Source organism: Syngnathus scovelli, chromosome 18 (assembly GCF_024217435.2).
Source record: "Syngnathus scovelli strain Florida chromosome 18, RoL_Ssco_1.2, whole genome shotgun sequence".
NCBI classification, from domain to species: Eukaryota; Metazoa; Chordata; class Actinopteri; order Syngnathiformes; family Syngnathidae; genus Syngnathus; species Syngnathus scovelli.
Window position 1 is genome coordinate 6,597,094 of NC_090864.1, and position 14,228 is coordinate 6,611,321.

The 14,228-nt window shown below is 48.9% G+C and overlaps 4 protein-coding genes across 5 annotated transcripts; 2 read left to right on the plus strand and 2 right to left on the minus strand.

Moving 5' to 3' along the window:
- Positions 1–122: 122 nt before the first annotated feature.
- On the plus strand, positions 123–2,103 carry psme2 (proteasome activator subunit 2). The gene is made up of 11 exons (XM_049750026.2): positions 123–330; positions 550–582; positions 704–766; positions 887–964; positions 1,040–1,076; positions 1,163–1,260; positions 1,320–1,388; positions 1,502–1,569; positions 1,645–1,699; positions 1,771–1,857; positions 1,921–2,103. The coding sequence occupies exons 1-11, from the start codon at positions 283–285 to the stop codon at positions 1,999–2,001; spliced, it is 717 nt and encodes a 238-aa protein (XP_049605983.1). The 5' UTR covers positions 123–282; the 3' UTR covers positions 2,002–2,103.
- On the minus strand, positions 2,102–3,152 carry lsm5 (LSM5 homolog, U6 small nuclear RNA and mRNA degradation associated). Its single transcript, XM_049750028.2, has 5 exons — positions 2,957–3,152; positions 2,635–2,730; positions 2,532–2,559; positions 2,379–2,451; positions 2,102–2,295 (listed from the first exon to the last, which is right to left on the minus strand). The coding sequence occupies exons 1-5, from the start codon at positions 3,000–3,002 to the stop codon at positions 2,263–2,265; spliced, it is 276 nt and encodes a 91-aa protein (XP_049605985.1). The 5' UTR covers positions 3,003–3,152; the 3' UTR covers positions 2,102–2,262.
- A 323-nt stretch (positions 3,153–3,475) lies between these two features.
- avl9 (AVL9 homolog (S. cerevisiase)) lies at positions 3,476–9,081 on the plus strand. The gene is made up of 16 exons (XM_049750021.1): positions 3,476–3,725; positions 4,525–4,645; positions 4,765–4,850; positions 4,951–5,022; positions 5,195–5,284; positions 5,349–5,415; positions 5,495–5,535; positions 5,702–5,740; positions 5,811–5,880; positions 5,948–6,312; positions 6,376–6,519; positions 6,580–6,790; positions 6,872–6,989; positions 7,081–7,134; positions 7,312–7,400; positions 7,651–9,081. Exons 1-16 carry the CDS (start codon positions 3,633–3,635, stop codon positions 7,770–7,772), a joined length of 1,782 nt encoding a protein of 593 aa, XP_049605978.1. The 5' UTR covers positions 3,476–3,632; the 3' UTR covers positions 7,773–9,081.
- On the minus strand, positions 8,333–14,144 carry kbtbd2 (kelch repeat and BTB (POZ) domain containing 2). 2 transcript variants are annotated; one of them, XM_049750020.2, is made up of 5 exons: positions 13,966–14,144; positions 12,384–12,909; positions 12,111–12,276; positions 10,612–11,921; positions 8,333–10,504 (listed from the first exon to the last, which is right to left on the minus strand). In XM_049750020.2, exons 2-5 carry the CDS (start codon positions 12,554–12,556, stop codon positions 10,408–10,410), a joined length of 1,746 nt encoding a protein of 581 aa, XP_049605977.1. In that variant the 5' UTR covers positions 12,557–12,909; positions 13,966–14,144; the 3' UTR covers positions 8,333–10,407. The 2 variants fall into 2 exon arrangements, with proteins under 2 accessions (XP_049605977.1, XP_049605976.1); XM_049750019.2 differs by having other exon boundaries at positions 8,333–11,921.
- Positions 14,145–14,228: the final 84 nt, after the last annotated feature.

The following is a 14,228-nucleotide window of genomic DNA, read 5'->3' on the forward strand; positions in this document are numbered from 1 at the left end:
ATGGAGAAAATTTAAATATAAACTAGATTTTTAAAAAATACATCAATGTTACCGGGTTTATTTTATTGAACAATAAATATTACTTTTACAGTGAAGGTGCAAGCGGAATTTTTTTTATCAGTCAGGCGCAACGGGTAGGCGGTCCTTCAAATCGAAAGTAAATTCAAGCGTATGAGGAAATAAAATACAATTAAAGTATTTTCCGTCCTGCCGCTGCACTTCTCCTTGACTTTCACCTTTTTGTTTTTCTTTGTCGACAAAAAAAAAAGTTCCTTGGCTGCTATGCCTAAAAGTTCCGCTTTGACGATAAGCAGCGAAAATGCAACAAGGGTAAGATTCAGTTTTTTTCTTTTCTTTAACCAAAGAAAATGTCAATAAATTCGCCTGCATAAAGTTTCTAAACTGTTAGCTTCACTAACGCGTCCTAAAAAACGTATTCTGTTTTACTGGAAATGGAAGCTTGACGCAAAACGAAAGTAAAATGAAAAGTGAGTCAGCGGTTCTTCTCATCTGTTTTTATGTATCTTTATCTTTGGTCATTTCTTGTAGGTGGAAACCTTTCACCGGGCTTTGTTTCAGGAGGTGTGTGCTCGCAATGTGCTAAATCGGTCCTTTTATTTACAAATATGAAAAAAAGACAATGTATATTTTTATGCCACGTCTTACTGGATGAGGTGAAACATGACTTTTTAATCCCTTCCAGGCCAACAGTCTTTTCTCCACTGTTATTCCCTCCAAAATCCTCCAGATGGATGCCCTTCTTCAGGTCAGAATCCTCAAGAAAACAAATTTTTAATGTTGCACGGCGCACACCATCCTCAAAGCAATACTAAAAAGTCACATGTATTCTATCAAAGCAGTCAATTGATGACATCTTTCTTGTCAGGATGTCAGCGTGACAGACATGTCAACGCTCAAAGCTCCACTGGACATCCCCATCCCTGACCCACCCGCTCCCGATGAGGTTTGGGACAACTCTACTTCTGTCATTTTTGCAGCGTGACAATAAAAGTTAATTGTTCCTATTATGTCATGACAGGACATGGAGACCAATGAAGACAAAGAGAAGAAGAAAAGTCGAGTGTTCTTTACGTTTTCCGTCGGGCGGGGATTTGTTTGTGATGTCATGGCTCTTGAGCTTTCTGCTTGCTCCCTCCCGCAGAGCCCAAATGTGGCTTCATCAAGTCCCACGAGATGATCTTGGCACTGGTGGGCAAGTTGAAACCCGAGATCGTCGGCCTGCGAGAGACCATCGTCACTGTGAGTTAGCGGCCGGCGACACATCTGCTTAGAAGTTGAGTCAAATGTGATGTGTGCAGGTCACATGCTGGATTCAACATCTCATCCCCAAAATTGAAGATGGAAACGATTTTGGCGTCGCCATTCAGGTACATTTTAGCTTGTTCAGATTTGAACCCGACAGCCTCCTGTGATGTCACAGTAGGGATTATTTTAATAGTTGCCCCATGTTTTCAGTATTTCTCATTTTGTTGGCTCACAGGAGAAAATCTTGGAGAGAATCGCTGCGGTAAAGACAAAAGTGGACGGCTTCCAGACGAGCATCAACAAGTCCGTGGCGAGATTTGGACATGTGAAAATGTGCCCGCTTGCTTTTTGTGATGGCCGCTTTGTGATTTTGTTTAGGTACTTGCTGGAGAGGGGAGACTCCGTGGCCAAAGCTTCCAAAGATACTCACGTGGTGAGTCCTTGGTAAAACTCCACGAGTGTTTGTTTTTGCAGAGCTGGACTTATCTTTGTTTTCTTTCCAAGATGGACTACCGCATGCTGGTCCATGAGAAGGACGTGGCCATCTTTTCCGACATTCGAATGATCATCTTGGACATGCGCAGCTTTTACGTGAGTCCAACAAATAAGTCCTTCTGCAAATGGTGATTTTCTCACCGCTTTCTTTTTCTTCAGATGGAACTTTATGACATGATCAACAAGAACATGGAGAAGGTGACCAATCCCAAAGGCGAGGAGAAGCCATCCATGTACTGAAACAGGCAAACCATGCCTGGTTTCCTTCTCTTTTTTTTAAAAATCCTGATCACAGCTAAACTGTCCTAAATGCGGTCATACTCAATAAAACACTGCCCCGTGTGTTTGTGTGTGCTTCATGACACAGTTTTTATTAATTGCCAAACCAAAACTTTTTTTACAAAAATGCCTTTCTACCTAAAAAAAAAAAAAACAGGTAAAACAAGAAGAAACAACAAAAACAAACTTAGAAATAAAACACAACTCCAACAAATGCTGTTCTTAAACATCTGGCCCCTCCCCGCCTGGGATGAGCTGTACAGGAAACATTAAAAAATGTTTAGTTCCAGCCTTTATATCAACGAAAAACTTATTTGTCATGCCGGGAAGTAAGTTACCATGGTGATATTGTTGCCATTGAGTAGGATCTGGTCCAACTTGGTAATCCTGCGACCCTCTGGCGTTAATTCACTAAACCACAACGTGAAAATGTACCATTAACGAACTAAAGTCCAACATAAGACTTAAAGGAGAAAAGAATGACAACTTACAATTCAGTCACATCCTCGAGGACCATGTCTTAAGCAAAACAAGTTAAGCAATCAACCAGGAAACCAACACAATAAACATACACAAGTTTGCTTTTTAGGATACTGACAAAGTCGTCGAAGCCCAGCAGAGTCCCGACGATTTCTTTGTCCGTCTTCATGACAATGTGGATTCGAGAACCAATGCACTTGTCCACAAGCTCTGAAAGATCATAAACATACTTCATAATTCAGCAGACCTGGGTAACAAGACATTAAAATAAAAGCTCATAAATAAAATGATACTCGCACGTGTAGGAGGGAAAACGCTTTCCAAATCAGTAAAAGCTTACTACATTGTGTTCGATAATTTTTACAGCATTCAGGTTCATTTGCCCGGTATATAAAGTTTGAGCATATTTTAAAAATAATCCTTAAAATGTACAAACCCAACGGGAGCAACTGGGAAGGATTCGTCGCTTGAGTTGCCGCCATGTTTGATGAAAGCACCCAGCCAGAAACAATTGATTATGATAGCCGCAAACTAGACCTTAGCAATCGAGCCCGGCCGCCGTCAAGTATGCTCTTTTTCGGATGTCAATATGAATTTAAAATGATGTCTGTGTTTAGTTCAATTTACGTTAAACAAAAGCAAGAAAACGGAAAAAACTTCAATCAATGTATACCACGTGACACTGCAATTTGTTGTGCCGAAAACATGACGTAATTGTTCAATTTCAAAGAGTACAGAGTCCAAGTCAAGACCAATTCACCAACGACAGACACTGTGGCGGTCCCCAGTCCGTCGTTTGCGACGACTATTTGACTACTCAACACAAAATCAATCAATTAAGAAATAAAACGCTATCGAGATACACATAAAATAATTGTAATAGTGCCCTGTGATCATTTTAATGCCTGCCGTGAGGTCAAGTGGGCGAAGCCGGAAATGCCTGTCAAGGAAATCTCTGACTGTGTTTTGTTCTCTGCGTGCTCTGACTAAGCGGAAGTGAAAGTCGGTCGTACTGTACTGCGTTTGTTGTAGTGTTTCACTTAGCTGCGGGCTGACTGGATTAAACCGAGGCGCCTTTGCTGCTGTTTACGCCCCACGAGAGGGAGCCCCGAATGGAGCGGATGGAGCCACAGGACGTGGACGAGCCACGGGGGCCGGTACTCCACATCGTCGTGGTCGGTTTTCATCACAAGAAGGGTTGCCAGGTCTGTCATTCTGCTTTTGCATACCACAACATGCTAACTGCAACATTGACGACCACATGAAAGCAGGCAGGGATGATGATGATGATGAAGATACTGATGCATCAGCGCCATGCACCTATAACCAGCTGTTGCTATTGTTGCACAAAATAGTCCCAAAGTAGGGTTTTTAGACTGGTTTGTGGATCAAAGTAGAGCTTCAAGTCATGGTCAGGGTTTTAAAGATTTCATGACACTAGGATTAGGGTCTGGGTTGTAGTTTTAAGAGTTTTAAATTAGGGTTCAACAAGTCCAAAAATTAAAAGTCGGGTTTTAAGCCTGGATGAAACCAGGGTTAGGGTTTCGAGCCTGGCTTATGATTTGATTTCCAAGCAGGGTAAATATTTTGGTTTTGTTGCCAGTCAATCTTGCCGGTCCGCTGTCATCATTTTTGCTGGTGGGAAGCCAAACCTGCTGGTTGTGCTTTGATTGAGGTTGCAAACCTGTTCTGCAAATTAACACCTGTCTGACTGTCACGTTGCCATTTTCTCTTTGGCATAACAAAAGAGAGCACACAATGGATTGGAAGCATATGACTCTGCTAACAGGCTTCTTTGTCTTCGGCCATACGAGTATACAGTTAGACATTTGCATGACTTCACACAACTCATATTACTACTCTATTACTGTTGTAATAGAGTGGCACTTCCATTTATCACTTGGAAGAGATTGAATGTGCGAACTGAGCGATGAAAGCGCAACTAATTAATTTAGAGAATCCATGGAATGGCTGAGTTTTCTTTTTTGTTGTGTCCGACATCAGGTGGAGTTTTCGTACCCACCGCTGATGCCGCACGAGGGACACGATAGCAACATGCTGCCCGAGGAGTGGAAGTACCTCCCGTTCCTGGCGCTGCCCGACGGAGCACACAACTACCAGGAAGGTACGAGTGCACCTTCTTTGCACGAGGCACTACCACTCGTTTAGTTCTCACTTCCGTCTTACTCAAAAGCAAAAAAAAGTCCCTCGCACGTAAGATGTTTTTTTTTTGGGGTCCTACAGACACGGTCTACTTCCACCTGCCCCCCCTCGCCGATGACACCAAGTGCGTCTATGGCGTGTCTTGCTACCGGCAAATAGAGGCCAAGGTCAGTCATTTTTAGGCCCGGTTGCCACGGCGACGAGATGACACTCATCATTTCAGTGACAGTGCGCCATGTGTATTTTTGATGTCGTTCCCATCCTCAGGCGCTGAAGGTCCGACAGGCTGATGTAACCCGTGAGACGGTGCAGAAGAGCGTCTGCGTGCTGAGCCGGGTGGTGAGCTGCGCCGCTAGCGTTACGCTATCTCGCTAATGCTATAGTGCATGTTGGTGAAAATGGTCAAATTAGGACAGAAAATTTTGAGACTTTGAAATAGTGCTCCAGGAGCAGAGTCCACCATGGATTGTCCCAAAAACCTTTGTCTACATCTAAGTTGTTGTTTTTGCAGCCTCTGTTCGGTCTTCTCCAAGCCAAACTCCAGCTCATCACTCACGCTTACTTTGAGGAGAAAGACTTCTCTCAAATTTCCATCCTGAAGGTGAGAAAGCATCTCCCGCTCCCGACATGTGGGTGCCACTCACCTGCGTTGGTTTTTCTCGCAGGAGCTTTACGAGCACATGAACGGCTCGTTGAGGGGCTCCGCCTTGGACGGCTCACAGGTCTTCCTCGGTACGGCCTCCTCAGACGCATATGTCCTCCTTTGCTCTTTTGTGTGTCCTCGCTGATAATTTTTTTTGTGTCTCTGCAGGTTTGTCACCGCGAGATCTCATCCTGCACTTCAGACACAAGGTAGATGAAGGGGAGCGTGCAAAATGTCGACGAAAGTATTAGGACAATTTGGACTCAGGTTTTAGGACACCTAAGGAACATGAAATGAGAAATGGAACATTTTGGGGCACCTTAAGTGACAGCCAACTAACAAAATGTCCAAAGTAATCTTCTTCCATCTCCACAGGTTCTCATCCTCTTCAAGCTCATCCTGCTGGAGAAAAAGGTGTCACTCACACATGCACACTACTTGTTTGTGTTGCTTGTCTGTGACTGACGACTGGTCGCCTCCGTAGGTCCTCTTCTACGTGTCGCCTGTCAGCCGACTCGTGGGAACGCTGATGGCTGTCCTGTCGTTGTTCCCAGGTGCGTTATCCTCAAACCGCCTCGTCAGCTACAATATTCATCGTTGTGCTCACTCGCGCGTGCACAGGCATGATGGAGCACGGCCTGGTGGACTCGTCGCACTACCGGCCTAAGAGCAGCGTGTCGGACGACTGCGACCCAGCGACGGGCATCTCGGGGGCCGAGGAGTTCGAGTCCGTGTCCGCTTCGGAGCTGCGGGGCGACGGTGACGTCAAGCCCCGTCTCAAACCGCCTTCCCGCTCCTCCCCCGAGTCGTCGGAGAGTGACTGGGAGACGTTGGACCCCGGCGTGTTGGACGAGGGGACGGAGGGTGGGGCACCGGCCGCGCCCATCACAATGCAGCCGCTTGGGGGGCAGGGCGGCGTCGCGCAGGGACTACTATCCGGTCTGGAGGAGGACCAGTACGGCATGCCGCTTGCCATCTTCACCAAAGTAAGCTCGGAAGTAAAATTCTTCTTCCTGTTGCGGTGTTCCTAATGAAGCGTCCGACCGCAGGGCTACCTGTGTCTCCCGTACATGGCGCTGCAGCAGCACCACCTTCTGTCGGACGTGGCGGTGCGCGGTTTCGTCGCCGGGGCGACCAACATCCTCTTCCGGCAGCAGAGGCACCTGAGCGACGCCGTGGTGGAGGTGGAGGAGGTGAGCGAGGATAGGAATGTTTGTGTCACGGGGTCAAATGGCTTAAACAGCTTCCCGTAGGCTGCCGTCCACATCCATGACGGCGACCTGCGCAAAGTTCTGGGCCTGACCACGGCCGACCTGCGCTTTGCCGACTACCTGCTGAAGCACGTGATGGAGAACCGAGATGATGTTTTCCTGGACGGGACGGGCTGGGAGGGCGGCGACGAGTGGATCCGGGCACAGTTTGCGCTCTACCTCCACGCCCTGCTGGCCTCCTGCCTGCAGGAAGGTGGGAGGAGTCATAACATTTGGCATCCGCATGAATGATGGACCAGAAATGGCATTATGGGTTGCACGTCTTTTCTGGCAGATAACGAGAGATTGCTGGCAGATTACGGCGCCCCCTTCATTGCCAGCTGGAAGGTCACGCACAACTACCGCCTGTGGCACAGCAACAAGCACGCCGCCATGGCCGCCGTAACGCCGGGGTAACGTCACCTCCTGTGTCATTCATTCTGATATAAAAGTATTGCTTTGGCGCCAGTGATTTATGTAAAACAATGCTTTGCTGCCATGCAGACATCCTTTCCAGGGACAATACAGTGTCACCGACGTCAAACTGCGTCTGACACAGTAAGTCCCGCCCACTCGCAAGTCAATAGCGGCAAAGTCGCTCAAGCCAAATGTTTTTTTTTTAGTGTGAGCTATTTTACATCCACTATTTTGTCAAAAGTTACACATTCGCTATGAATGTGAAACCATTTCCAAACTTGAGTGGCATGATCTCAACTACTTTGTGTGCGCGCGCAGCTCGGTGCACAACAGCGAGCGTGGCAAGAAGATCGGGAACGCCATGATGACCACCAGCAGGAGCGTGGTCCAGACCGGGAAGGCCGTCGGTGAGAAACATTTACATGACGAAATTCCAAAGAACACTACACTCTGTGTCTTCCAAAAAAAAAAAAAAAAAAAAAGCTACATTTAATGATTTTATTATTATTTTGGAGTGCTATTTAATAAAAAATAAAATGGGAGTAATATGAATGCATTTCTTAGCTGCAGGTAAATTGCTAGTGAACTGTATGAATTCAAAAGAAAAAAGATTTGACTCACTCAGATTGGCTGATGACCTCCATCTTGTGCCCTTAGGTCAGTCAGTAGGCGGAGCTCTAACCAGCGCCAAGTCGGCCATGTCGTCCTGGTTCTCCACCTTGGCCCAGCCCGCCGCCGCGGCCCACCCGGATGCTCCCGCTGACCAGGCCCAATCCTGAGCCGCCCGTGTCTGTCTTATTTGACCTCCCGACAGGCACCGATGTGAACACGCCGTCCGCACCACTGCCGTTTTGGATCGCTGGAGTACTGTGACGCACGGCAGATGCTGTAGCTTCGACGCCATCCGTGTTTACCGCCACTACAGCCCAGCTCCTGTCATAACATTGTGGTTGCCTTGGTAACAGCATCGTTCATCCTTAACAGCGCTCGTGTCGTATCCTCGCTAAATGGTTGTTTTGGCGTCGGCAAGGCCGCAGCTCGCAAGTCTCGACTTGCACAAGTTGGTCACAACACGGGTTGCCTCGTAATCAACGCTTTACACAATGCAGTTAGCGACAGCCTGGTTGCCATGGCAATAAGATGGCAGTGTTGGTGACTGCAGGTTACAACGGCTTTGGCAACTGTGTGGTTGTCTTGGTTGCAAGACAGGTTCCAGCCTGGTTACCATGGCAACGGTTCAGGTTTCTTGGGAGCAGCGTGTTTTGATAAGCTCGGTAGCCTTGTTCACTTGTCTGGTGGCAAGATTGTGTTGCTTAATCAAGCCAAAATGGGGAAATAGTTTTTAAATTTAGATGAACAAACCGTGCCTGTTGACTTACAAGTTGCAAACAGTTGATCAAATTCAGTTTTTAATGATGTGAATACATCTATATTTTAATTTTATTTTTTTATAAAATAGTTGGGCTTTCAATAAGCTTATATGGACACATCAGTAACATGTAATATTTGGATATTCAACAACAAAATATATTTCATTAAATTTATTTTACGTCAGGAGGTGACGACAGTTTGAGACTAATTGTTCGACAAGGTGCTTAAAAAAAAAAAAAAATTAAAAAAATGCTGTTACGAGAACACACATTGTTATGACAAGAATCTTTATGTAATTCAACCTCCTGAATGAAAACTGACAACCTTCACCTGCTCGTTATGTCTGGCTATTTTCAACTTGTATTGCTCTTATTTATTTGTTGTGTAAGCGGTTCAGAAATCAAATCTCTATCGTCATGTTTTGTCTGGACACTGGTCAAATCGATGTTTGCAAACAACTGTAATTACTTGCTTGAGAAAACAAATAATTTGACTTTCTGCTTTGTGACAAATTTTACTGGTATATATATTAGCATGTCCTTCAGAAATCTTTTCTCCCCCTTTGAGTGTTCTTATTTCATTGTAAGAAAAGTTGTTCTTATTCCTCTGATTACAGATTCCATTTTATAATTTAAAAGAATAATTTCTATTCTGATTGACAGACTATTTTCCTGACAGATGCTTGTAAAATAAAAACTATATTGCTGCACTGAACAAGAGAGGCCTTTTGTCGTTGACGGACATGAATGAATGAGTAACTTTTTTTTTTTTGGTATGCTTTTTTTAATAAATTAACGTTCATTGAAAAAACAGTGCCAACGGAATATGATGCAGCCAAACATGCTCAAAACGTCTGCCATGAAGCACCTGTGCTCATGAGTTGAAGGTCCCACCCCGCCAGACTACCGCTAGTGGTTGCCAGGGCCGGTTCCCATAGCAACAAGCGCCCAGGCCCGCAAGACGGCTTCACGGTGCCACCTCCGGGAACAACGAGAGGACCGATTTCTAGCCACAGTCGCACTACAGTAATGTCTGATATTAAATAAAAAAAACATCTAATACAAAATAGAACTGGTTATTCCCCCCCCACACACTATAACACGTGCTTTAAACATATGAAAAATAGATATTTTACCATATTATATATAATATATACTTCAGCAGCTTGGAAATGAGAAATGCTGATAGTGGAGGTGGGTGTGTGTGGTACCATTAATGACGCTCAGCATCGCATGAGGCGATGGTTGTGTGGAAGGAAGGCGAGCTGATGGCACAGCAGGCAAGCAACTGGACCTGCAGTCGCCCTTGCTGCCCTCAACCTGGGGGAAGAAAAGAAAAAAAAAAAAACACCTCCACAGCCTCCCTGCCACCCCACACTGTCGTTCCAGGCAGGAACCCAGACAGATGCCGGCTGGTCACTTGAGCGATTGATCCAGAGTTATCTTTAAAGAGATTGTGATGTGCTGTGTCCTATCACGAGTGGAGGGAGAGGGGGAGAGGGGGGGGGGGGGAGAGGGATAGAGAGAGAGAGAGAGAGAGAGAGAGAGAGAGAGAGAGAGAGAGAGAGAGAGAGAGAGAGAGAGAGAGAGAGAGAGAGAGAGAGAGAGAGAGAGAGAGAGAGAGAGAGAGAGAGAGAGAGAGAGAGAGAGGAGGGGGTAGAAAGGGGCAAGGGCAAACACCGAAGCAACGGGACTCCCATTCAGACTTTGGGCAATTTGAAGCCGAGATGCATGTTTTCGGAATGTGCGAGGAAGCCGGAGTACCTGTGGAAAAAAAACTCACGCGAACAGGAGAACATGCAAAGTCCACGCAGCAAAGCAAAACATTCCAACCCCCGAACCTCGGGACGGTGAGGCACACGCGCAAACCATGCCCCCTGGCGTGCTGCGTTATGAGATCAAGAAGGAACAGTTTGCCAGAGCACGACATCCTTTACTTTTGTAGCAGACGTTCCCGAGTTGCCGTCCCCGCGTCCTTTTGAGGGTTCTGTGCGCGCTCCCCCCCATCACCCAACGCAGCTATACGAGGGGGAGCGATACCAGCTCACCGTCTACGTCGAAATCCTCGCTGCCGTCGGAGGAGAAGAGGTAGGTGGGCGGCTTCCATGGGGACTCCTCCAGGCAGGACGGGTAAAGCTTGCCTACGGCGCAATAGAAGTTGTCACCCAGCTCCCAGAGGACGCGCTCTGACACGGGCTGCCGCAGGTACCAGCGGTCTAGCTCTACGTCGTACTGGTAAATGGCGTACCTGGGCCGCTCGTGCATGTGGGTCTCGCGCATGAAGACACAAAGGCCGCCCAGCAGCACCACGGCGCGCACGCACGGGTCCGAGTAGCGCTTGGCCGGGATGTTGGCGGCCTGGCGCCACTCGTTCTTATTGACGTCGTAGATCTCCACGGCCAGCGAGGAGCCGTCATGGGCGCCCGGCGGTAGGCGGGCGCCACTGCCCGAGCCGCCCACCACGTGCAGGCCACCCAGGTAGAAGATGAGGTCCCCGAAGGCGGCGGCCGAGGCGTAGCAGCGGCTGGTCTTACGCACGGCCATCTCCACCCAGGCGTCGGCGCGCGGCAGGTAGCAGTACATGAGGTCGAGGGTGAGCACGTAGATGCAGTCATGCGCTGCCACGCAGGTGCTCCAGCTCCAGGCCAGCGGCAGCGGGCTCACCATGCTCCACTCGTCCTTCTCGCGGTCGTAGCGCTCCACTGTGCGCCGGTTGAGCTCGCCGCTCACATTGTCGCCGCCCACGGCGTAGATGTAGCCGTCGCAGTAGACCAGCGAGGGCTTGAGGCGGGCGCACAGCATGGGCGTCTTGGGCACCCAGGCGTTCTGCTGGGCGTCCAGCCAGAAGAAGCTGTCCACCTGCAGGCCACCGCCGCGGTTGAAGGCATTCTCCAACACCACCTCGCCGCCGGCGATGAAGACGTCGTTGTCAGGCGTGACTAGCGTGCCCACCTTCTGCAGGTTGCGCGGCGGGTTGCGCAGCTTGTAGACCTTCTCGGCCTGCGGGCTGTAGCACACCATGGCGGCGGGCACCGACGACATCATCACGCTCACGCCCGGCGTCTCTGACAGCGCCTCCATGAAGATGAGCATCTCCTCCTTGGTCATGCCCAGGCGCGGCTTGAAGAACTTGGGCATGGACTTATAGAGGCCCTGCACTACCACAGACTTGTCATTGGGCGGCAGGCCCTGGAACCAGGCCCGCTGGGTCACCTCGGAGAGCGCGTCGATGCGGATTTGGCTGAGCACCGACGACAGGTGCTGCGAGCGCGCCTCCATGTTGTACTCCAACCACAGCATGGCCGCCTCGCGTACCGTCTCCTCCTTCTCCACGTTGAGGTTGTCGCTGCTCAGCACGTCCAGCAGCAGCTCATGCGACAGCTGCAGGAAGGCGTCCTGCCGGTACACGGTGGGGAACTTGTGCTCCACCATGCGCTTGGCGCACTGCTTCAACTCAGTGCAGCTGAACAAGTCGCCGATGCTCAGCATACGCACGCAGTTCTCGGGGTTGATCTTCTTTACCAGGTAGTCGCGACACTGCAGCAGGGCGTCCTCCACCTGGGTGGAGGAGGACCAAGATTAGCGAGGGACTGAAGCGGAGCGCTTGTGGGCAGGCCTTTACTCTCAAAGAAAAGCATTTTTGTTTCTTTTATCGTCTTGACTGGTAAGATTTCTCTAATTTAAAAAAAACTACGTCAAAGATGCAAAATTTACGACAGATTTGATACAAGGCAGCGGGCAGCTGACCTGTAGGAAGCAGGCGGTCTCGTAGAGCGGCTCCACGGTGCTGTCGCTGATGGCCAGGTGGCCCGTGTACGCGTACGTGATGATGATCTGCAGCGTGGTGGCGTCCACGTTCCTCAGGTGGACGTGCGTCTGCTTGCTCTCGCTCAGACTGCCCATGAACATCGCCCTGCGCACGCACACGTCAACAATCAGAAGAATCTTCTCCCGACTTGGCCATCATTAGTATCTGTTTGGTCCTATAGCATTTGCGTTCAGTCCGCTTCACAAACTGACCTGAAGTAGGAGCTGCACGCGGCCAGCACCATCTTGTGGCACGGGAACTCAGTGTCGTCCACAAGCAGCACCACGTCCGTCAGCAGTTTCTGCTCGTAGAAGAACTTGAGCTGCTCCAGCAGGGAGACGGCATAGTCCGCATTGACCGGCCGGCGCTCGCCCAGACCCGACATGGTCGCATCACACGAATCGCGCCCCAGTTTTGAAGAGTGTGTGCGGCCGGCCGAGCCGGGCTCCGGTCCACCAGATAAAAAAAACACTGATCCCAGGGGGAGATTTGGGGACGAGGAAGGTAGGGGGAATCCAAAAGCTTCTCCGCTCTGAGCGGAGTCGCTCTGCCGCTCCTTGGTGAGGAGGCGAAAGGCAAGCTGAGATGCTCGTTGGCGCCGGACAAAGGAATCCTCAGCCTTGATGATGCGCAGGGGCTGGAGGTTAGAGGTGAAACGGCAGTGAAGAGGCACTCGGGGCAGGAGGGAGGCCGGAGGTAGCGGGACCGACGTCACAACGCGACTACATCAGCGGCGGCCTGCGGGAGACGAGAGACAACAAGCGCAGCTGGGATGAGTCACACGTGCGGCGGAAAAGCCGACAACAATCACCCCTGAGGATTGTTGTTGTTTTCATCTCAACAGTGCTTGTCTTGTTCAACTGCTGAGAACGTTACTTGAAAACATTTCCTTTACAATTTGACTCAGGAACGAATCCAAAGTCACCGGCAACTTGAAAGCTAACAAAGAGATTCTTATGATCACGTTTACTATAAACTAAAAGCTGTGACTATTGCCCCCGCCCCCCAAAAAATAACCGAATAATATACTTGGGGAAAAAAAACATCCAGAGACGATATAATAAATTAAATAGAATTTAAATGAATGTCACACTTTCTATTTCATGTGTGCTGCTCCTTCTGCACCTTGGCCAGGTCTGGTTAGTAAAGAACAACTTGTAGTGGAGGCAGCTCCTCAGTACAGCAGTAATATTACTTGCTTTTAACCGAGATATAAACGTGCTCACCACTCGTCCACCAAGCTGCCACTTTCCACCAGGCAATTTTATTTCAAGCCGTGAATGGTGACAAACATCAAAATTGGGTTTCGTGACGAGTAATTTTCAAGCCATCACGTTTTGAATGTAACCTTACGATGCCTAAGCTGGGTTCGCTCGTCTTGGCCACCCCACTGTCTCCACGAACACGTTAACCTGTTACTTAACACATTCTTCATGCAGGCGAGCCAACAAATCATCCCCGAGACGCGGGTAGACCACTCGAGCACACTTCTAAATCAGTCCGCCTCCATGTAATGTTCCATACGCGGCTCAAGTAACATTAGCAACGCCACCGCCAACTAGTTAGCAGTTTTAGCTCGCCGTGTTCGCACCATCAATCACCACGCCTGCTCGTGAATCAAAGTCAAACATTTCCAGAATGGAGTCAATTTATTCCAATGTGTGTGTAAAAAGACAAGGGAAGCCACTCCAGACAGAGATGGCGGCCATTGCAACGGCAGGGCTAGGCTAACAGCTAGCTAGCTTGCCTCTTCCTGCCGGACCGCCGAAACACGAAATAAAACGCTTTTCTCACACTAGTTTGATGATGACTCCGGGCGATAACGAGTGACGAAACGGCTTCTTGCCAGCGGGGGGTGTCAAACGTAGTCCAAAAGGTGAGTTTCGATGGTAACCAACCGAGTTTGGTGGAGCCGATCTCACAACCTGCCAGCGCATTTCTAAGCGCCCGAAAGCACAGAGCGGTAGAGGCCGAAGGAGAACAAGCACACTGCGCATGCGTATAAAACTCAAATCATTTCATCTTTTTCCTTTAAACTTTTCTTAAACTTCTCAATC

Coding starts and splice junctions, on each gene's coding strand:
- psme2 (XM_049750026.2), top strand. CDS start 283: ATGCCTAAAAGTTCCGCTTTGACGATAAGCAGCGAAAATGCAACAAGG. Junction 583..703: donor ACCGGGCTTTGTTTCAGGAG/GTGTGTGCTCGC, acceptor AATCCCTTCCAG/GCCAACAGTCTTTTCTCCAC. Junction 767..886: donor AGATGGATGCCCTTCTTCAG/GTCAGAATCCTC, acceptor CTTTCTTGTCAG/GATGTCAGCGTGACAGACAT.
- kbtbd2 (XM_049750019.2), bottom strand. CDS start 12,556: ATGTCGGGTCTGGGCGAGCGCCGGCCGGTCAATGCGGACTATGCCGTC. Junction 12,277..12,383: donor GCGTGCAGCTCCTACTTCAG/GTCAGTTTGTGA, acceptor GTGCGTGCGCAG/GGCGATGTTCATGGGCAGTC. Junction 11,922..12,110: donor AGACCGCCTGCTTCCTACAG/GTCAGCTGCCCG, acceptor TCCTCCACCCAG/GTGGAGGACGCCCTGCTGCA.
- lsm5 (XM_049750028.2), bottom strand. CDS start 3,002: ATGGCGGCAACTCAAGCGACGAATCCTTCCCAGTTGCTCCCGTTGG. Junction 2,731..2,956: donor TTCCCAGTTGCTCCCGTTGG/GTTTGTACATTT, acceptor ATGATCTTTCAG/AGCTTGTGGACAAGTGCATT. Junction 2,560..2,634: donor GGGCTTCGACGACTTTGTCA/GTATCCTAAAAA, acceptor GTTTTGCTTAAG/ACATGGTCCTCGAGGATGTG.
- avl9 (XM_049750021.1), top strand. CDS start 3,633: ATGGAGCGGATGGAGCCACAGGACGTGGACGAGCCACGGGGGCCGGTA. Junction 3,726..4,524: donor ATCACAAGAAGGGTTGCCAG/GTCTGTCATTCT, acceptor GTCCGACATCAG/GTGGAGTTTTCGTACCCACC. Junction 5,416..5,494: donor CGGCTCACAGGTCTTCCTCG/GTACGGCCTCCT, acceptor GTGTCTCTGCAG/GTTTGTCACCGCGAGATCTC.